At 41.5% G+C, this 23,350-nt stretch overlaps 1 protein-coding gene across 1 annotated transcript in view; it reads right to left on the bottom strand.

Annotated features, from left to right (window-relative positions):
- Window positions 1-508: 508 nt before the first annotated feature.
- The window catches only part of LOC111260111 (putative neural-cadherin 2), a 37,246-nt gene continuing 14,404 nt past the window's right edge, over window positions 509-23,350 (bottom strand). Inside the window, exons 4-19 of the mRNA XM_022832611.2 lie at window positions 22,091-22,261; window positions 20,113-20,227; window positions 19,542-19,676; window positions 18,533-18,699; window positions 17,161-17,268; window positions 15,794-15,897; window positions 13,732-13,921; window positions 13,216-13,439; window positions 12,689-12,839; window positions 12,225-12,492; window positions 11,872-11,964; window positions 8,946-11,742; window positions 7,885-8,129; window positions 5,622-5,789; window positions 2,528-2,806; window positions 509-1,716 (exon numbers count right to left, since the gene is read on the bottom strand). Coding sequence (XP_022688346.1) covers window positions 1,343-1,716; window positions 2,528-2,806; window positions 5,622-5,789; window positions 7,885-8,129; window positions 8,946-11,742; window positions 11,872-11,964; window positions 12,225-12,492; window positions 12,689-12,839; window positions 13,216-13,439; window positions 13,732-13,921; window positions 15,794-15,897; window positions 17,161-17,268; window positions 18,533-18,699; window positions 19,542-19,676; window positions 20,113-20,227; window positions 22,091-22,261 — 5,589 coding nt within the window. The 3' untranslated portion in view covers window positions 509-1,342. The remainder of the gene's footprint in view (window positions 1,717-2,527; window positions 2,807-5,621; window positions 5,790-7,884; window positions 8,130-8,945; window positions 11,743-11,871; window positions 11,965-12,224; window positions 12,493-12,688; window positions 12,840-13,215; window positions 13,440-13,731; window positions 13,922-15,793; window positions 15,898-17,160; window positions 17,269-18,532; window positions 18,700-19,541; window positions 19,677-20,112; window positions 20,228-22,090; window positions 22,262-23,350) is intronic.

Genomic DNA, 23,350 nt, shown 5'->3' with positions numbered 1-23,350 from the left:
TATAGGCTTTGGGCATATTCAAGAAATATTAACTGAAGAGAAAATATTTGTTAATATAGAACAAACGAAAATACGGTAATTTTAGATATTTGTTGGGTACAAATTGGCTAGTGACCTGACGTTTTTGTGTTCTAATTTGTACCTGCCGTAAACTGCTATCGGTGGAACACATGCAGTCTGAAGTATTTCTAAGGTATATTTTTTTTATCTGAAATATACATCCATAGCACTCTTGTGACGAGCTATAATCTTTTCATAGGATCCCCATAATGGATCATAGAGAGATAAAATACCTTATTTCACCAAATCTTCAGGTATTTTCACTAATAGCATGACGTCGGCTCGAAAATGCTCTAGAAACTTGTTGTTTTAACGAGATTAAATTTTAACCCATTTCACAAGATAGAGACTTAAAGCAGAAAATCCGAGTTTCTATATATATCTACAAAATAGATAAAGTTTATATCTACAAGAAGCTAAATATAGCAGCAATAGAATAGAATGCCTATATACTAGTTTTTCTAACAAATTGATTTATTTAGCCCAAATAGTAACAACATTTATATCTCCTAAACTTTCTCGTAGTGTTTTTCTATTTGCTCTATTCGAACTGTACATTTGTTTACATCGGTCTATACACATCAATTGTACATTGCGCTATTTAGTTTACTAAGACTCTTCAATACAGACCTCATTGTCTTTTTCCTTATAATACATCATATTGTGCCTAACCCCAGCAGCCGCTGTGCTCATATTGGTTATTGGCGGGTCTTTAAACACAGAGTTTCGCACAGAAAAAAATCTCAATGTCTTACGTAAATTTGACACATAATGAACCAGCAACCTCCGCCCGGAAAAGAACGTTTCACTCCCGCGCGCTCTGCCCTCATTTATATGACATCTACATCTGATATAGATTTCACTCGTCCCCCATTTCCCTGTCGGCACTAGCTGATAGCAGATGCATGGTTATCGTTAATGCTGCCCTGTCATTTTAAGCGCTCCAAAGGGTAGAGCTGTATTGTCTCTGATTACCCCGATATTTTGCATTGACATTGTTCCTTAGAAAAGCATCCCTGGATCTCTTTCTCTGTCGGTATTTCTTTGTTTTAAACAAGTTTTACTTTACCATGTCTTTCTTACACACATTCCGACCGCGCTTGCCTTCCCCGCCCGATCCCCCTTCATTCCCTACAGAATCCTTTCATAAGCGAAGTCAACCGGTCGTTCTATGCCAAATCCACAGCCAGCTTCCTTCAATGGCCTACTGTTTACCAGGGCAAAAGGGCTGTTCTCTTGTAGTAGTTTTTTTTTTCTAGTACAGCCGCGCTGGAAATGTAAATTAGTGGCCCAGCTTGTTGGTCCAGGCAGTATTTGGCGAAGGACTGCTCCGCGTTAGCGTCGCTGTAGAGAAAGTGTTCAGAGATGTGTGCGAGTGATAGGGTCGCGTTGGTGGCACTTGCTGCGCTTGTAATTGTTGTTGCTGAGCTTGGGGTGGACGCTGCGGCTGCTCGTGACGCTGAGGTGACTGATTTCTTCGACGTTGCAAAGTATCTCTAAAGACACTACCAGTTGAACTCATCGGCAAAGGGTTCGTATCAAACGGCCCGAACCCAGTCACCCCGCCTGTGAGCATTGTCTGTGCCTCAGTCTGGGGAGCAATTGGTAAGGGTTGTTGTTCAAGGATGAGCGAGTGACCCAGCATCATTGGACCACCTAGAAGAAGTATAAATAAACAACTACATATGGATTACGTTTTATTCGTTAATTAATAACCGTGTCAAAACTATAATTTCCATATGATTCTATTGAAACAACTGTGTGCTCTTTCATAAAGCTCGACATCATTCCGTGCGTGCGTGTGATATTTCAAGACCAGGGAGACTGGGAGGGTGGTCAGGTTTATTGACCGAACTTAGCAGAGTCTATGGCTATAGCTTGTTAGGTGCAAACGAATTTCGCACATGCTTCTGTATGTGCAAAGCAATTATGTTTAGAATGCATTTACCATTTAAAATGCCGAAAGCATTCATCGTTAAGTACTTATTTCGAAAATTCGCCCGCAGGGGCACACAGTTCCTGCACCTTTTCGTAAGTTTTTCTAATCAGTGTTATTCAAGCCGAATACGCCACGCACATTGTGGCCAGCTCAAAATAGCCCCTCTAATCTATTCTATTAGAACTTTTCCTTACCTAATTTATCCTTTTACAGTTAGTGCGGGCCATGTTTCCCCGTTGTGTCAAGATATATATACATCTTGTTTCGGGCAAACCATTCACTTTTTACCATAGGACTCAAGATTTCGTTTATTTCTCCTCGGCAATAATATGCGAATAAACATGATCGACTCCTAATCTTATACCACACAATTTAAAAGGATCAACAACAAACATATATATACGTGAAAGAAAAAACAAATATATAAACACTTCAAAACGATCGATGTATCCAATATAATTCGTATGTGACTTCACTACTTTTTGATTTTTCACACTTGCTCTCCTTACTGCGCTAGATGTAAATTACCTGCAACGTAAGAGAACTGTTGAGTAGGCCCTGTTTGGACATTTACTGGCAAGGGAGTCTCGTGCATGGTGATGTCGATATGAGACGATCCCTGGAGAACGTCTAGTCGTGGTGGGCATCCCGCCACGATCTGTCGCTCACCAGGATCAACGCCAGCGATTCCACTCGTCTCTAAGCTTTTCTGCCTTCCTCGCTGCTGTCGCCACTGCTGCTGGTGCCGTTCGAGCGGAATCCGAAGCTGCGTCATATCGAATGAGCGCATATCATCCTCTCCGCCTCCTGAGTAAACAGAACCATCATTATTTCGTATATGATAGCAATGATTGGCTAGCTAGTATTCAACAATAACCTAAAAACATGGTTACTAACAGGCATTGCAAACAGATTTAGGGTGGTGGAACATAACAATAATTTCAATATTTTTTAAAACAGCTTTATTGCCCAGTTTTGAAAGGTAATCTCTCGACCTATTTTTGTTCAATGTGTGAGGGTATTTATGTCATACACTTGAGCTATCCTTATTATAGCCACTGGTAAAATCATGGGCGTCCGATAGGTTGAGGCTGATAACGGATCTCTAGACCCTCTCAACGATGAAATGCCAAAAGCCATGCTTCCATATGAAGGCAAACAAACACCCATACAATGCTGACTAGTTGAATATACAGAACACCGACTTGAGTAACCATTCTAGCTTCTATGTGGCGCGATGATGTACAGTTTCTACTAGCGCTATTTCGTAACTTCTGCAATTGAGCAAAGATGGCCATGGATAACCCATAAAACGCCAAGATCCCTTTCTGGTTGTGATCGTTCGAAACATAAACGTACGTCGCCATTTACCGTTGACAAAATCTTTAGTCACTCCCTGATAACCGATTCAAACTATAGTATTTGTACGTAGAAAAAACTAATCACGAAAAAACCTTCATATCTAATTGGGTCGAACTGTGTTCCTTTCTTAGTTCGAATATTGGATAAAGACAGTCCATTCAATATCACTTTTATTCCTTTATTTAATGAGTGATTAGAAACTAAGTGATTTGTCAAACTCAAAAAGTGGACACACCTAAGATCGACGTATTTCACAATATTCAGAGCTCTGTGTGTAGCGACTTAGCAAATTTGACCTTACTGCTCAAACCGCCAGGAAGTTTGGTACCTACTACCACGGCGTGTTCGACAGCTTAATTAAAGGTATGGGATACAGTGTACAACTATACATATGCAGTTCTCTAGCTATCTTCTCATAAAGGAAGGCAATTTTCATTTACTTTATTAATATTAATTCATATCATATTAATTTGAGCAATTCCTCCCCAATAGGTCTCGTAATGTAGCACGAAATACGAGCATACGGTTTGCTCAGATTCTGGTGCTATCTTGGCCAAGAAGCCTATGCGCAAAGCGCCCTTGCCCAAGAACAATGCACTCTTTAGCTCTCTCTCACTTTCGCACTTATTCTAGTGCCCTTGTCGGGGAAAGGAAACGCGTCAAGCTGTAAAGAAGACACCATCTAACATATCATAGAGCAATAGGCGCACGAGAAATAGAAAGAAACTCGTCGAACACTAAATCGATCAGTTGTGCTTCAGTGGACACCAGTGGGGTGTCAGATCCCTCCCACGCGAAAGGAATCGGGCAGGGCGACATAGAAGTGCAATAGTAGCGTCAAAAGTAATCAAGCGGATGTGCGCACAGCTACTGTTCAGGACCAGAAGTTTCCTAACACTTGGGACGAGGTTCAAGACACCACTTCCCGTCGTCCCATCTTACGTCCTACCGGAGTTGCTTCCAGGCTTTTTCTCCACAGCGGCGCCAGCTGATGCTGCATCAGTCGTTCGCTTCGACAAGCCCTGCAACCTCTCCTGCGGCCGACAGCACGACCACCTATACGGAAGAGCGCCTGAGTCGGCGACACTGGCAAGATACGGCCTAGTAGTAGGCTCGGAAATGGCCAGGCTATCGAAAGTTGAACAGAAAAGAAACACTTTGCCCGTCCCTCTTATTAAAAGTGTCCAAAGAAATGGGCGAAGAGGCGTATATAATCGAGCGCGAAGGAACGGCCAGTAGGACAGTAAAATGTTATGGAATGGTCGACGGAAGCACTGAATTGTACATCTGTAATATCATAACGCTATATATGTGCCAGTCGAGGGCGCAGGATCCCCACTGTCCTTTATTCAGCTGGCGTAGTCCTGTGTTAGAGCTCGTTCGGCAAACCGTAAGTCCATCGTAGTAGCGTGATAGCAGGAACGATGCATCGACGGGACCAGCTAGTTGGCCGAAACTAGAAAACTATTATCGACCACCTACGCAAAAGGGCTACGGATACACAAACTGCAGGTGTACGGTCCTGTAGCTTTCCATTCATATAATCCTGCCCGATATATTCAATCGAATCTTCAATTTAAGATGAACATAAAGGGCGTTTCTATTTCTTGATCATAAATCAATTCAATCAGCTTACTTCTTTTTAGCGTAGATGGGAGTAATACACGTCAGCTGACTCTGAAACGCTTAAGGCGTTGAGCAGCTATGACCATAACTCGTAGACAGGAATAAAGCGCGCAAAAATATACTTATCGAACGAATTTTTAAAAACAGAAATGTTGCATGCAATCAAATGAAGATGAGTTAAATTAAATAAAAAGATCGTGAGAAATGCTCGATTGGTTTTATTCAATTCATCTAGCTTTCATGTTTACAGTTGTCGTCTATTGGCTAATCCTAATAGTATTATACACAAAAGGCTAGACGCAGCCATTTTACAGTGTTTCTAACTTTTTAAAAAGTGTTTAACCGCTTATGGACCCTTATTTGTCATATTATAGTTTAGTTAACACCGGAAGATTTTATTTAGAACGCTACGTTAGGAAATACCTTTGACGCTGCCTTTAACGCTACCGTTGATAAATTTAATCTGGAATTCTTAATTGTGAGTCACATCATTTTTCTAGCTGCATGCGACATGTAACTCGTTAACTACCTAGATACAACATTATACGTTTTTGCAGCGCTTCTGTTGCGAACGTAATGCTATATAATATATAAGTCTTGATTATTGATTGATCAGGCTAGGATTGACCGTTACCTTCATCGTGGTAGGCAATAATTGTCTCACGTATATCAGGCTGGTTAAGCTGACCGTCTTCGTTCGAATTTTTTTTTCCATTCTGGTCCTTCTGATTCGCTTTGGCCTGCTGATCAGAGGTCTTCGGGCGACGAGCTCGCAGATAGGCCACGATGATAAGTAACAGAACTGGAAGCAACAGTTGACCAAGACGATTAGAAACGGGCCAAGAACAGAGGCAAAAACATAAGAAGAAAAAAAGAAGAAGAACGCGAGAAAATTAAAAGCAGACAGAAGGGAAAAAGGCAAGCCATCTAAACTACGAGTGGATCGAATCCCAGCGGCTAACTCGATAACTACCAAGTTCCCTTTGCGACCCATTCCATGCTTCATCACCATGTCCGCCCCGTCTAGCTAAGGCTATCTTGTTTTTCTCTTTCCCTTCCTCCTTTCCAGCGCTGTCCACGTCTCCTTAAGGGCTTTGTCTAAAGTGCCTTGTTCTTACGGCCTCATTAACCAAGCAACTTTTCCGCTCACGAAAGTATTGACGGAAAATCTACACGAGACAGGACATGGGTTCATGGATGTTGAGAGAAAACAATCGTAGAGGGAGTCACCTATGAAAGAAGCTTTCACTGACAACGTAGCACTAGCGATGACATCGCTGCACCCAGATTTTGTAAAGAGAAAAAACGAGACGGCGGACAAGAGTGGAAAATGGGTAATCCTGTTAAACGGTAAGCTCAGAGGGGTATATGTCATGAGGTATAGAGAGAGATATATTGTCGTCTATTTAGGGACTATTGATCAATGCATTATACCTATACAGGTGTGTGCATTTCTTCCTCTATACGATGTATGAAGCATCTATATACTCGCACGTGTGAAAGTTAATACAATCGGCGGAAGTAAGTGAAATAGTACAAAACTTACGCAAACCTAATATGTATCTGTATGCCTATTACTATCCCAACGGAATTAATAACAACCGAGCGCATGTGTTATACAATAGCTACCGTTAGAGCATTCTTAACACATGAGTTAATGAACATGAATGAGTAGGCATAACTTTGTCTAAAGCCGTAGTATCTTGCACACAGATGCGACGAGAAACAACTAGAATGTTAGGCTCCTTTAAATATGTATAATAAAAAGCATGAAGTTTTTGCCTCATATTATCTCATAGCCACTTAAACTTATTGTAACTTTCGAACAAATAAACGTAAGTAACGTTCTTCGCTCTTGTTTCTTTTTAGCGTTTCGCTCAGCCTTTTAAAAGCTGATACATCCCGTGCAGTAAAAAGACTTCGTCCCTAGAAGTGATCTTTTCGTTCACTCGTTTGCGGACTTCAGTCTTTGTTTTGAAGTGTCTACTTTGTTTGTTCTAATGCATTAACCAACACAAGTGGAAATCAGATAAAATTATGTCCAGACTGCGCGCATGGTGGGGCAGAGTACTCCTTGGAGGTCTGTAAACACTCGCTGGGTCGCTGGGTACCATTGTAATGCAACAATATCACTTTGCATCGCCCCTTTCCAGATCAAAGCCTTTTCTGTCAAGTTAGTGGCTCAGGCGGATGAGTTAATTTGCATAACGGTCTACTTTGTTTCTTTTCTGAAGTCTGAGTAGGTCATTGTACAACACTTCCTTTCCGTCACATTATATGTCAAGGCGCAGGTTTTAATCACGAATATTTCTTTGTGGCGTCCAATTTGGGGGTCTAATCTTCCTGATTTGCATTTAGGGTATTATTATATAATATTATACTATAATATTTGCATATTTATTGCATTTAGGTTATCATCGTTATCAGATTTTTTTTCTGCCGTGTGGGCAACGAAAGACGTATTTTCAGACCATTTTTTTGGTCGTTTTCACGTAATAGTTTCGGAAATTCCAGCTGGATACGATCAATCGATCCGATGCTAGCGCCATATGCCTAATGGCATCTTTTCACTCAACGTAACAATGCAGCGTAATTAAACTAAGGTATATAGAATAACTAGATAACTTACTCTGAAATTCTGAAGCAATCATTCGAATTATAAGGTGACTAGCACAAGACGTGATGATAACCTTAAATAACGCACACTTTCAAACTAACATGAGCCATTCTATTTATTTTTCCAAATACGGCTCCGAAAAGTTTTGCGCGTTTCTAAGGGAAAATTTAACCAGTTAATTGTACTACTTTGTTAGCTCGCTGTGTAAGCAAGAATATTAATAAAAAAAACCGATGAAAGGTATTAGGTACTATTAAAACACGAGCAATATTTCACTCACCGATTAAATTGAGACTACAGACGAGTAGTGCAGAGATAGCCGCCATATTGAACTGGTCGAGCTGCTCAACGGGTACGGGTTCGCTGCATACCTCCCCGCGGAAGCGAGTCGTGCATTGGCAGAGAAAGCCTCGACCGTTCGGACGGTTAAGACAACTTCCACCGTTCAAACATGGTGACGAAATTAAGCATTCATCGAGATCGGTGCAGTTAGCGGGGCCGGACTGACGAAAACCTGGTGGACACCTGTATCAGCAAAAGACACAGTAGATAATTATAAATGTAATATGTTTACCCAACATAAGAGTTGAAATGGTTCGATCTTAACAGCACAAAAAAGTACAATAACTAACGAATGGACGACCTGACATTGAAAAAAATTACGATGTTTAATTACTCCAAGTATGCCTGCTACGTATGTACGCCCGTAAAGCATCTAGAAACGCTCTCGTTAGTAGTAGTATCTTGGAAGTGCTTCATGCACTTCACAAAATAGGGCCCTCCCTAAGGACCAAACGCATTTAACCCTTTCCCTATGATGTAATATTTTTTTCGCCAAATCAAAGTACCCTTTGTAGAAAAGGCGACGTTATCTTAAACACAGTACAGTCTCTCGTTGGCTCGTGTTTTGTCGGCACAAATCCCGGCACAAAACAGAAGTAACACTTATTGCACCATCGGGGTTTGTTTATGCACTGCCTGACTGCGACAATCAGCGCGAAACGCGCCAATCCTCAAACTTAACAGAATCAAGTGCCTAATCGTTAATAGTAATTTGATTTCAAAATTGTACTTAAGCTTCGCGGGTCTATAAAAAACAAATGCAACGAACGCATGCTACAATATGTCGGTAGCAGAGTTCAGCTAAAGAACCAACGATACTATAGAACAAGGCCCATTATCGGTCAACGAGAATAATGAAGGACTAGAGAACTCAAAAACATAAGCTCTACCTTAATCCTTTTTGAGAAATTAATACGAATAATTACTTTCTGACGCCGACATGAATGTTTATACACCTTGTCATTCTACCTCGTTTTCCTCACGTTTGTTTGCACTCACCTACAGACGTGGTCGTTCCAAAGGTCAATGCACATAAACGGGTTACTACAGATGACACCGTGACACGGATTCGACGAGGGACAGCCCCGAATAACGTTACGCGCTTCTAACACGAAACCTGCCGCATCCGCCAACGAGGTCACTGTTGTATCTTCTAGCGGAAGGACTCGACCTTCCAGGCGGACATCGCGCACGCATGTTGCCATCAAGTCACGCTCGACCATCATCACACCGCCCTGGTTGTAGTGCATTGTTCCGCCGACAGTGACACGGTGCCGATCGACCATAAGAAGGCGAGCGGAACAGGCAAGTTCGTTGCTGAATACGGCGTATCGTGGACCTTGACCATCGTCAAGCTGAAGCGATACGAAACAGCCGTACCTCCGGACGCGCACAGTGTGCCACTGCCCATCGTCAATAAGAGTATGCTCGAGTTGTACGCTTCTCTCCGTGTCCACCGCACCGCCTTGTCCTCCTAGGCCGGCACTTGCGCTGGCGCTGTTGTTACTGCTGCTATTGCTATCAGCAACAGCGTCCTTTGTCGGCCGGTCGAGATTGAAGCGAAACCGTAGTCTCCGCTGGGAGATCTCGAGAATAGCATACTCTCGTCCCTTTGCTGAAGCAAAACTGATGAGTTCCCCCTCGCGTTGCCGACTGCGGAACTGCATCTGGATGTCTGTGCGAAATGGATCGGGATCAAAGTTGAGTGCAAATTTGATGAACGATGCCTGCTGCAGCATACGCGATTGGGATTCACGATCGCAGTGGGAACCTTCCCATCCCGGCTGGCATATACAGATTCCGCCGCCATTGCCATCGTTACTGGTATCAATTTGATGACTGCTTCTAACTGTGAACGACGACGACGGCCTAGAATCTCTGCTTTCGCCTACCTCACAATGACCATGAATGCAGCGTGTCTGCACGCACAAGAGGTCTTCTGATGGACAACCAGTCCGGCTGTTGAGTGAGTGCACAGGGTTGTCGAGGTCGATCAGCTGTGAATTGACAACAACTTGACGAACGCACCCCGTGAAGCCACTGCTCAGGTTGGGCCTATGTCGCCATCCATGACTAGCGTAGAATTCAGTTAGAAAGGCTTTGCTGTTGGCGTTATAAGTGCCATCTCCTCGTGAAATCAGCGCTCCACCGATCTGAATAGGCTGCTTGACATTAAGCAATGAGGCCATCGGCGACGAATATGACACAGCAGCAGCTACAGCTCGCAGTGACGCGGGCAACGGAGAACTTGTAGAATCTCGCCCATGGGACGAGCCAACGCCGCTCATGAGCGACCAGGTTTCCGGAGTAGTCTGTGTTAATGTCTGATTAAGACACTTACGAAGTGACGTCCCGCCACGGTGACGATATCCTGCACCGATTGGTCTCTCTCGAGCTGCGCACATGTCCACCATCAGTTGCGCAGTCTGGCCGTTAACAAATATATCCAGCCGATGCCAGGTATCATCAGCGAGTCCCTCTTCGGTCTTTACCGTAAGTTCATATGTACCTCCACCCAGGTCTATAAGCAGACGAGGTCGCCCTTTCCACAGTTCTAGAGATAACATATCTTTCAAAGCATTACTAGACGACACTATCGTAAGCGGCCCTGTATAGAGAAGGAGCCCATCTTCTGATGACGTTTTGAACTCTATGGAGATGTGCAATTGTTCGCACGTTTCTACTGGCCGGAACCATGCAAAACCATCACCTTTGAAAGAACGTGTGGTTTGCTCACAGTTTGGGCCATTGTAGCCAGGGGGACATTCGCATGCCACCATACCCTCACCCTGTAAACACCGTCCTCGTCCGCTACAGCTGTTTCGATTACAGGTGTGCGTCTCATTCTTTGGCAGTCGTGACGTGCACTCACACGTGGCGACGTTCGTTACGTTGACGCCTACGAATGATGTCCGATTCGCGTTTATGACAATATGATCATCTGATATTAACAAATGGTTACTACAGCTGCCCTGCTCGCAGACATCCTCTGGTTCTGTAAAGGAACCACCAACCGCGTTATAGCCGCTGTTCTCTCGAAGGCATTCGTTTATACCGACCTGGCTGATGTTGAGCTGTAGCTTTCGCTCCAATAGCTGCCGATTCATTTCGACAAGACCGTTGAGCAATTCAGGCCGAACATGCTCATCCGTCAATGACCGAACGAAAAAACGCACTTCCGTTTCCACTTCTGGCGACTGGGCGTGCACAGATAGTCTAGGCCCCCCGACGTTCCCACTTATTGCCAAAGCCGGCCGCTGAACCACTGAATAAATATGAACATGATTTACATCGGCCTTTACAATGTTGGCTAGCGTCTCACGAAGAGCGTCGATTCTCGCCATTTGCGTCTGCTGTGTCTCCCAATTCCAGATGCGTACGAGCTCATCAGCAGTAGTGCCTCGGAGCGCGATCGAACCGCCTTGTCGAACGTCTTCCCTCGTGATTTCGCGCACGATGACGGTAACGTTCGCGCCGACCTCTATTGAATGTTGGCGGTCGTAGACGAGGAACTTCAGAAAGTACGAGCCCGGCGTAGCATTTCGCATGACAATCTCGCCGCTACTCTGGTCGAGATTGAAGTTCGGATGAGCAACGTTATTCTCCCAGAAATAAGATTTGTCGACGGAGTCCCAATCGTCTGCATCCTCGACATGCACCCTGCCCATTGTGATCATTCCTTTAGAACCTCGTAACGTATACGCAAGGATCCGTTTTGAACCTGGATACATCCGGTTGTCATTCTTATCGCCGATAATCACTGTTAATGTACTTGCACCGGTTAGCGGCGGGGTTCCTGAAACGAATCGATTAAGAATTGAAGCCACAGTTAAAGGATGTTTCCAGTATACTTGACCTGTTTTATATAGAAATAGGAGCACAAGGATTTTTTCAACGACCAGTGCTGCCTGACCGCTAATATTACCTGAGTCCTTAATAAGGATTGGGATTGCGTAGCTTTTCTGTTGCTCTCGATCGAACGCGTGCCTTGAATACACAACCGCACTGCCATTTCCATCTGAAAATTACAATATAGAATTGATGATATACGTATATGGTAAAACACTATAACATAATAATTATAATGATATTGAAACATTCGTATTACTAAACAAATGGCGACTAACTTGTCAACCATACATGAGCTGAATTATTTGCGTCGGGCCGCACTCTAATTTTTGTATATTATTAAACAACTACAAAAATCTGTTTCTCAATATTTACATATTATTATATGAAGCTCACGTCATTGGTGACTGAAGATCTCATGGCACTTACTTGGGTTGTTATCGAGACGAAAAGCACGACGAACCTCTTCCGGAGCATTTGGGTCGATCGAGAATGCGAAGGGAGGTCCGTTCGGCCGTTCGTCGTCATCAACGGCGCGGATATCGGCCACTTTCGTTGCACTCTGGTGTTCAGGTACCACTGGACGATAGTCTTCGGCAAGGCGGGGGGCGCAGTCATTTACATCTGATAAAATTACAGTCAACGTCGCTGTCGAAGTTCGAGCCGGAATGCCGTCGTCCGTAGCCATGACGCGAACCTGTCAGCAGGAACGGACATAATATAATAGCGTATCGAGAAGATGTAGCGTTTCAAATAAACGCCAATCACTTCGGGTGTGCTTGCTAGAAGAAAATCGTCAAGACACAGCTCTAATAAGTCAGGACTTGGCACACCGGCTTATTCAACTATTTGCTACATCATTCTACAATATCACGCATGTAGTGCATACTTACATGATGTCTTGGAGATCTCTCCCTGTCAAGGGGCCTCTGCAGGGTAACTACTCCGGATGACGATCCAACCCTGAAATGCCTTCGTCGATCTGAGTCCTTTTCAATGGAATACATAACTCGGCTTCCTCCAGACGCGTCTATATCAGTAGCCCTTTAATCGAAAAGACGTATCTCCTTAGTTCGAACTTTCTAAGAGGCCTCACCGCCTCTTGCCGAAATTGTGAAGCTGAGGCGAAATCGAGGGCTGTCGGACTGTTCGTTACTGTTTTAACTTGTGAAACGTGAATTGCACAAAGTCTCGAATAAATAATGTATTTTTCTCCTTAAGATGTTTTTTTGCTTACAAAAGTGTCTGTTGTCGCCGTCTTTCTACTGACAATATAAGCTAATATTAATAGTTATGCAAGATGCAGCATCTTTCATATGCAAAGAAACAGGATTGATAACGGATGCAGCATTGTGGGAAAAAATGGCTAAATAGTGAGCCACTCAGGATTTAGTCGGATCAATGGCACCCGTATTTTTACCTGAAGGTTGCCAGAGTGGTCCCTGTTGGCGTGTTCTCAGGTACTGTGATTTGAATATGAGGATTGTGAAACTTAGGTGCATTATCGTTTATGTCTTTAAGCCTGATGCGGACCTTGGCGTAGTCCAAATGTCGGGGATCACTACCAGTTACATCGTTATTATCTGATACCATTATTGTTAAATTGAATCCGTTACGTTGCGATGCCACCTCGTAGTCCAATTCCTAAAATGTATTGAATGGTTAGAACTAGAACGGAACTAGATTAGGCCACAAAATGCAACAATATGGCCCACTGCAATTAAGAAGTTCACAAATATTCTATTATCGAGACAACGTCTTGTTAAAATGTACGCAAGATGCTTCAGCTAGTATTGAAGGCGTAAAATATTAAAAGGAAAATTATGTTTTCTTGAGGAAATTGAGCTTCGGTCTGAAATAATGGCGAAACCGATACTTCAAAAGTATGACGACATGCAACGGTAGAAGGCAGTTTATAGCAAAGAGAAAAACTGACCTTTATAATTTTAAGAGATCCACTGCCATCAGGATTTGTAATCATGGTAAACTTGTCTGCTCCGAATGCATTTTCGACCACCTTGTACCGGAAACTGTTAGTTTCTGGTAAATCTCCATCGATGACACGTACATCTAGAATGGACTCTAAAGGGAGATCGTTGCCATTTGTCTCATCAATTTCCAACACCCTAAAAATGTAGATAACGGTTAGACACACTCAGCGGAATTAATGCTCCTGCGCGAAAAACCTAAATCTATGAGCCATTTTATCTTCCAATTGCAATTTTAAGTTTCGTTTTACAATTGATTCTATGATAACTTTAAAAAAAATTAGCTCTACAGTTTAAGTAAAGTGAAACGAAATAACATTGCATTCCTGTTTGTGTGTTCTTTATTGTGTGCTCGAGGGATACATTACGCTCCAAACCTCCTATACGTTGAAGGAGTTCCAACAACCAGTTCTCTCTATCAATTCCGCACTGGCGGAAGCGTTGGCCTTAGACAGCTAGTTCTAAAACTGTATCCATTTACAATGCTAAAAAAAGTCGTTCAACTATAAAGCTCGTCCATAGATCCCGATTAATCGAAAAACAAAAACGTGCATATAATCGGTTCTGGTAGTCTAGTGGGAACATGAATGGCAGCCTTTGATCTCCAATGAAGAACATACCCGTTTGCTTCAAGTGAAACTCTGATTGCATTACATATTAGAAACTATTTGAAAAGCAGCCACAATAACGTGTGGAAAATCAAAGGAAGACATATGCTGAAACTCATCTTCAGAAAACGGGTCTCAATTTTTCAGCTGAAATGTCTAATGAATAAAGTACCGAAAGGCAAACAGCCTTGATTTTTACGTCCAGCCATTTTAGCCGTGGATTAAAAACTAGCAATGCAATTTTTAAAACGCTCATAAAGCAGTTAGCTTATGCCGCAACCAAGCGTTACGGCACACCCTCGACTTTATCGCTTATCTCCTTTCGGAAAGCTGTCTGTTCCATTTGCAACGTTTAAGCTTTTACGGCTACAAAAATGCCTTCCATTAACGTACTCGGAATAAGTTATAACTCGCACATATCTTAAAGGCGTTGTTTTTATAAGAAAATTCAGAGGAGGCAAGTCTATAGGGGTATGCGAACTGTTCATTCCTTGATTTAACTTGCAACACACAATGTATTATATAATATGATTATTCTTTGTTGCTCGTATTGTCTTGAGACTAAAGCTTAAACGTGTTCAGCCTTGTTGATGTGTATTCACGTTTGATTGTCTGCGGCGCGTACTGGCAGGAGCGTTGTCGTGACAAATGTATGTACGTAGCTATACTAGAAATCTGACAAATACACGTGAAACAGATCTCCAACCTTTGACCGCACTTCTACGATCTCATTAAAGTCAACTGGAAATTGCAATAGAAGCTGCTTTAGCGGCGTGGGATTGCACTAGTGTTTGTTCGTAGAAAGGACACGCTCCGTATTGAATGAGCACGAGATAAATAAGGGGAAACGCTACGTATCCGTGCCTAATCTTCTTGCAGGCGAACGCCAGGTCTATTACTAGCATACAAACCTTTCAACACTCTTACTTCAAGTAAAAGATTCTCGCCCAACCCTCGCAGTTGTACAAACCCTACAATTTTACCAATTAGCTATAGAGTGTTTTATTATTATTAGTTACTGAGTGCAGACGATATTCGAGGATGGGCATTTCTTATCTAATTAGCGAATCAGTACCAGCTGTCCTGGCAAAAGAACACTATTGTGATTAAGAGACACTATCGAACGTTGTAGATAATGAGAACAGTGAAGACGGCTATATATATATAATTACGTTAGGTTTTCCCGAAAATTGTAAGACATTGAGCATTTTGGACAGCAGTTAACATAGTAAATAGCAATCATTTTAGGTCATATAGAATAAATAGGTTCGTCAATTGATGTTTTTTTTTTACTAATTTTTAATTTTAATACCTAGACTAAGGACATTTATCATGGTGGCCTAACACGGACAGATCGTGGTAGAGAGGCACATTTTCGATTGTCAGTTAGATAGCAACTCACCATTCTTTTTTGACAAAATGCGGTGACATATCATTTTCGTCCTTGATCTGAATGGTAGCTGTGGCGGTCGCTTTGTGTGATGGGTCGCCATCAGAAGCTACCACCTATCGATGTGCAACCATCGATCTTTGTTAGTTCCCGACCTAAGTTGTCTACAGCTGATTATCTTTATATTATACCAGCAGAAATCAGTAAATGACTATTCTTCATGTTCATCTGCTGGTTATCCGATAGACGTTTCGAACTCAAAAGTAACGCTATGCAAGCTACAAACTATTTACTTTTAATTTATTTTAAATACACTAAAGATTTCTAGGTAGTTCTTGCAGGTAATAAAAACAAACTAAGCCTAAGAACCCTACTTGAGTTCAAAATCATCTTTATAGGTACTATTGCATGGCCAATGTTACCAATTGTACCCGTAAACTAATTTCCTACTGGTGAATGCTGATATCACAATATTAGACCGCAGCAGAAGAGCTTTTAGGGTCATTGCCTTCAATCTAACAAAGGAATGAGACGTCCTATGGTGAGGACTCAGTATGTGTTGAGTAATTTTAGCTGCGTGTGTTTATTTCGTGTGCATTTGTTATTATTAGCTACGCTCTAGCAGAAAATACTTGCAAAGCCTTGATTAGATGGCTATATCAACCTATGTTTACCTTGCATCTGCAGCAGATGTCCTAAACGTTAAATGATACAAATAACTGGTAACAAAGCTACAACGCTTATACTATGGCACAGGGAGTGCGAGCACGTACACGCAAATGTATGCTATAAATCCCTTAAATGTAGGATCTAGATAAGAGACATAAACAGCTCCATCATATAAGTGCTTCAGGATTAAATTTTGTAAAGGATAGGAACCAACAACTGAATAGTCTGCAAAAAAAAAAAAAGATTTTTTATATCATTAAATAACTTCAGCAGTATAAAAGAAATAGAAATTGTTTGCTAGGAACGTGAATGGCAGATATGCAAACAGACTTCCGTTCGCTTGACTTGACATGAGTGGCACTACACCATGACGGTTAACCGCCCAGCACTGACTAAGCGAGCGGTGTAATTGAAATAGTGCAAAAAAGGCTTGGCCACTTTGGAGATGGGAACGGTTTTTAAGTAATCGTTCCACTGCTCATACCTTGCGACGTGTTTAGACTCGTAGGTACGTGAATAGGACCTACCCAGACATATGGCCTTTCGAATCTATAGAACATCAATCACCGTTACCACTAGCATTAGGTCTAGCTGATCCTTTCCTCCTGACGTATACATATACGCGTACCTCAGGATATTTAAACACTGTAACTACATAGCTTTAAATTTGCGTCCTATCAGCATTCTGCTATCAACATAAAAGCACTTACCTTTATTGAGTAACCAGAATTCCTCTCCCGATCCAGACAGCATACGGCCGTGGAAATCGTGCCCGTGTGCTCATCTATACGGAAAATGAGCTCCCCATTTTCATTCACCTAGATAGAAATATGTTTAGATTGCCGCAAGGAAAAATACCTCGGTTAAGTTATCTATTACATCTATGTAGTTTCTACTAATGTCTTAATAGTAGTAAGAACCATAAAGTGCCTGTGTTGGTTAATGCCATTCTCGAAATATGTGACCATTACTTTTCTAGCTGGTACGTGCACGACAGCACTCGCATCACTAGTTTATCTCGTGCACTTTTTTGTGCATTATGATTCCGAAGCATCCGAGTGGGTTTCTCGGATCTCGGGCTGGAAACTGCTTAGCCGAACCCCGGGGCCGCAGCTAGATATTTCCCACATCTTATTCAAAGAAGCTAGCACCTCCGACCGGCCACTACCGCTGAGCTTCCGAGTAAAGGTACCTTTGCCGGAAGCCAAAAATGATACGCCTTCCGCTACTGGCGGCGGTATTACTGCCGCCAGAGGTAAATCAAGTGAGGCGCTAACGGAGGTCGCCGGCAAACACGCAGATAACATTTCCATGGTATAAACGGCCCCTGAAAGGCAACCATTCGGCTCTCGGGAAAGAAGAAAGGATGTCAGGAACGTCCTAACAGAAGTCGTGCTAGGTAGCTCAACAACGGCCGTCAGCTAACGTCACGTATATGTTTGAAACTAGATTCAAACCCACTGAACGTTTAACGTTGCTGGCAGCAGGCATCATGGCAACAACGCCACGCTAGGCCGGCATATCATTGTAATGCCAGCCGAAGCGATTAGAAAGGTAGACAGCGTATAAAAAACGCAAACAAAGCTAACAAAAAAAAATAGCCAACTAGGGAAATGTCTCAAGTTCATTTTTTTACGAGACAACAGATCTGTGTAGATGATGTAACGGCTGCTCCCACTCTGAGAAAAAAACATCTAAGCATCTATACCTATCATTAAATTCGTGAATAATTTGTTGGAATACGTGATATGATATGCACCCGATAAGCCTATCATTATTACGAGAACAAACAGGGATTTTTTTTAGCTAAAAAGGTTCGATTAACGTTTTACAGAAGTTTGATGTTTCTTATTTATTTTCTACCCAATTTCAGCCCCCCGTGTGTTATAAACGAAACAGTTAAAAAGACTACGAGATACTGAATTTATGCAACGTCATTTTTATATCAACAACAATATATACAAGTAACGGTCTTTACCTTTTTTCATAGAATCATGCTTGCGTTTCGTTTAAATATTGGTAGACTGTTATCCGTTTTGAATCAATAGATTAGCCAGCACGTACCTTTCTATTGGGACTAACCTGATTCTGTTCTATGGAGTATGTGATCCGGGCATTAGTGCCTTCATGCGGGTCATCGTATTCGAGCGCACGCATATTAAGAACAATTGGTGTGCCTCGGGGGGCGTTCTCGCTCACATTCCCATAGTAAACACTTTGAGGAAAGAAGGGCGCGTTGTCATTCAAATCTGCTCGAAAAATAGTGAGGAAACAATTCAGTTTTTATCGAACAAGATGAATCAACATCAGAAGTAGTATGTCGTGAAAGAGCTAATTAGCTTGAATAGAAGTATAATATCCGATTAAAATAGACAGATTTTACATCTTCAATACAACTTCTAACGGGAGTGCCGTTGTAAAATTCGAAACTTTTTCGTCACTAGTCAGTGCCAACGAAACAGTTGATTTAGAAGAATTAGCATGCCCGTTCGGATGATGCGTTTAGTAATAAATAATAAGTCTATTTTCCAAACGATATGAAGTCACCTCTTTTAAATTAGGCTACCTGTGAATGTTATGAAATTTAGGTTTAGAGTTGTTTTCGAAATTCTGCCGAGACTATTCATCTAATGGCAAACACTGAGTTACTAGGCAAGCACACAGTAGTGGCCCATAAAGCAGTTGTACTCGTTACGGCAAATTCTGCATAGTTTGCACACCTTCCTAGCCAGGGAAAGTTTGATATCTTCGTTTCACTGAAAACAGTAACTTGCTATCAATAAGTAGCAGCATCTAGTAAAACCGCGTCGATCATTGTTATATAATGAACAATTTACCTATCAGTAGCAGTCGCATATATTTTTGAGATTTATAATATCTATCATTAATGCAACAACAAAATCGTTTTTGGTGTTGTTGCTGCTGATCTAATCCGATCTCCTTAGTTCCAACGTCATCTAACGGGAGTGGACCAATCGAGATAATCTGTATTGTGCATTTCATGTAGAAACGTGCTCTATTTCCACGGCAATTCAAAATATTCATTCTCGGATAGGGGGAGACGAGACGAATTAGAAAACTTAAAACTTACCTTTCAGAATAACGTATACGTTGGCGCTGCCAAGCCTTTCATGTGAACGTGCGTCCTCAGCGTATACGGTAAATGAATACTCAGCCTGGCCTTCAGGAAAGTCGCGGTCCAAGCTTCTGAGGACAAACACTTCACCTACATAATCACCATAGGCAAGCACACGTTGGTGGAAATGTTCAATAAAACTAGGACCCTGGTTGAAAAACCGAACTTAAAATTAGCAATTGCCTTAACTAGTAGTTAGATTTCGTTCATACACTTGATTAGAAAACATATGGGGTTTACTTATTTGACTTAGAAGAATGCATGAACGAATACTATAACTATAATATTTGAAGAGATGTTTCCAAAACAGCCAGCATAATGTCTATCTTAGCGGTGTCTGATACGACCTGAGGTACTCCTATTTAATAGTACGATAGAATCCGTACACGTAAATAAAAACTCCGTAGGCGAAGTCTGTCAATATATATATATATATATATATATATATATATATATATATATATATATATAATTTTACGTGAACCGTTGTGTCTGAATTCGCTTTTTTCTTTTGGCAATTACTAACCCGTTGTAGTATTGATCGAAAATTTCTGCTTATCCTCTGCGCGATCAAAGGTACTCACGTCAGGTCCCTCCATCGAGTAAACGACTGGGCCAGCCACTCCATCAGGAGCAGTAACCTGAAGATCAATTTATTCAGCCATTGTTACGTCATATGTTGTCAGGCAGTCACCCGAATAGAGTAAGTTTTCTGGAAATTTTCATTCGGCAGGATTTTCAATTCACTTTTTGTACGTCCTAGCAAATAAAGATGTACAGTATATGTATTATACATAACTTACCAAACTCGACCGAAATTAGTGACACACAACCATTTACAAGATGGACAAAGTAAATACTTGCTCCGCCTCTGTAATAGTTAGAGCACTTCCAAACTGAACGTTAATACGATAATTATTTCTGTGAGATCTATTAGATGCTCTAGAAAAATCTGAGGTATCTGAAGATTTAATAAATATTCGATATTTTCAGTGAGAATTTGGAATATACGTCGTTTACTGTGGTAAAAATAGTTTTACTACAGTTATTTTCTATGCAGAAAATGGCTGAAGAGTGGACTAACGAAAAATGCACTTCGTTGCGTAAACGAGAACTATAGAAGTGAATACGCTTGTTTGAAATTACGGTTAAGCTCAAGTTAAAAACTCCGAAACGTCACACTACTAGAAAAACATTAACTTCAGAGGACATCTTAGAACATGGCTTGTTAATTAAGAAAAAAAACATCCCATAAGAATTCAGTAAGAAAATATTTGTTCAGATGGGCGTTTGCCCCCGGTGTATTGCTAGAATACATTGTTAGCAGTAGAAGTTTTATTAGGTAAACGGTATCGATACAGAAGATGCTTGTCGATGTATAAACCGTGTGTGCTTCACTACACAGATGAATATACAGGATGATTTGTAGACGCTCAACCAGTAAGTAACTTTATTGGTGTGCAAGTCTATTAATTTCAATACGCTGATTGTTATTTTGCTATCAATGAGGTTTCCTATCAACGAGATATTATAGAAATTGTGCTGCAAACACATGTTCATGTATATGTCTGTGTATGATGTGTACATAATATATAGTCGTTTGGTCTTGTGCAGCTTATGGCTTAAGGAATTTTAGCATGAGTAGGATTTACGATTGAGTAGGATATTAATAGTGTTTTTTATCTTTTTGCGGCTGCTACCGCTATGACGTCAAACTTTCAGCCTATGGAAAGCAAAAGAAAAAGAATATCTTGATCAATCTGTGTGACTTTTGCCGGTGTGTGCTTGTTTCCCGACATATTCATTTCAAGGACGGTAAATACTTGCGAATAGTCTCGCTTTATTTTATGAAAACGTTTTCGAGTCTTGTGGCATGTTTGCCATATCTGTAGGATTAGCAGTGGTTTCGTTTGTTAGTTTTGTGCGTGCTTTTAACAGTAGGCCATGCCCGCGCAACGCTGTGTCCACGTGTACCTGCTCTATATCACGTACACAGATAACATGACATTTAACTAACATATAAGATGACTAAGTTGAAAAGATGGCATAAATTCATGAGGAGATTGTGTGTATGGTTTGCATGGTCGGAGAAATAATAGCGTACCTAACAACGCTAGCGCAGTGCCGCAAATATCTGAATGCATCCGATTGTGAGCACATTTATAAGTCACATGATGAACTGCGGCATCTATACTAGCCAGTCTTGTAAAAGCTCTCCTCACCGACGGATTGATCATCACAGACCAAACGGATCGATCTAAAAGAGCGAACAAAGGATTGAGGTCCAGCTTTGTGTCAACAAGACACTTAAATCTAACAATATCATTAGTAAATGATACACAGGGGTCCGGATTTGATCTGGATATGTGGTTCATCCGGTGATTCTAGTACTAGAGTCTATTCCATTTTTGGTTGTAACAACATAACGATGGTTAGAAGTAACAGGTTCTGATACGAATCTATAACGGAATCGTATAGCATCACATAGGTCGAATGGCTCTTACCTGTAGAATTTTTTGGGGCACGTCCCGATCATTTTCCTCAACAAGTTCGACATGATAGGTTGGGGGTCTGTCAGGCGCTCTTGTATAATGCTGGTCTTCGAGATCTTTGCTCCGGATAAAGTCTGATGTGAAGTCACCGATACTTCCACCCTCACTACCTCCTCCGGCACTCTATAATGCCATCGTAGGAAAGTTGTAGTAAACTGAGTGAGCACAGATGGCTTGCACTACATAAAACCTTCCTTGAATTAACAACATAGTTACACGCAATGTCATTTGAAAGCTAACTTAAATATTTAGAGGCACACCACAGACACAACCGTCACGAAAGGGCCTTTTGAATATCTACAACAATACCACGTGACGACCGTTTTCAGAAATTATCTCAAAAATATTGGATGGCAGAGTTGCCAAATTTTTTGATGTATCGAAATTTAATATGGATATCTTGGTAGCTTGGCAGCATAGGTACCTGCTTCTATCAAAAAAATCCAGGATGATGATAAGGGCCCCCTTGAACAATGTGCCTCCTGGTATACGTAAGCTAAAGATGATGCCGTATATGAGCTTGTTGTAAATTTTGAAATAGAAACTGATTGTTGAAGTAGAAAAAGAAAATCGAAAGCTATGATTGTATCTAGAAGTCTCTCGGCACGTCTTTCTTTATTTATTACGAAAAGGATAGTGTAAACATTTAAAGTTCATCCTAAAGGAGTGTACTACAGCTACTTCTGTAATACACTCCTTTTATAATAAACAAATGATGCACATCAGCGTGATAAAAGCATGCCAGCATAATAGTATAGCCATGTGATTTAAAAGCGGTCATATATTAGATTTGATCACATGTCCCATGGCTTGGATCGTTGTTCGGCGAAATGAGCGCCACCCTACTAAAGGCCCGCAATTAATACGTACATAACTTAAGTTAATAAAACCCAACTTAATAAATTACAGCAGCACAGCTGATCGATTCTATATAAAAAAAAAAAAAAAAAAAAGGTGAGCGTTTTTCTTGTCGACTAATAGCTTTCCATCGCCGAGCTATGAATTCATTATATCCCCTGGTATCGCGCCGAGAAACACGGTCGTACTGTTTAAAAGATAGGAGCTTCAATCATATGCGCCTTCACTTCTCACGATTAAGCCAAAATTATCAAGCCAATCTCGACGTTCAAATACAAAGTTCCCAAATTCGGTAAATAGTAGTTAGGATTGGGCGCACCCTCTTGTTATATGGAACCGATAGATGTGATTAAC

Source organism: Varroa jacobsoni, unplaced genomic scaffold (assembly GCF_002532875.2).
Source record: "Varroa jacobsoni isolate VJ856 unplaced genomic scaffold, vjacob_1.0 scaffold_401, whole genome shotgun sequence".
NCBI lineage: Eukaryota > Metazoa > Arthropoda > Arachnida > Mesostigmata > Varroidae > Varroa > Varroa jacobsoni.
The sequence above is the reverse complement of the archived record's forward strand: the minus strand, read 5'-3'. Positions and strand labels throughout refer to the sequence as shown.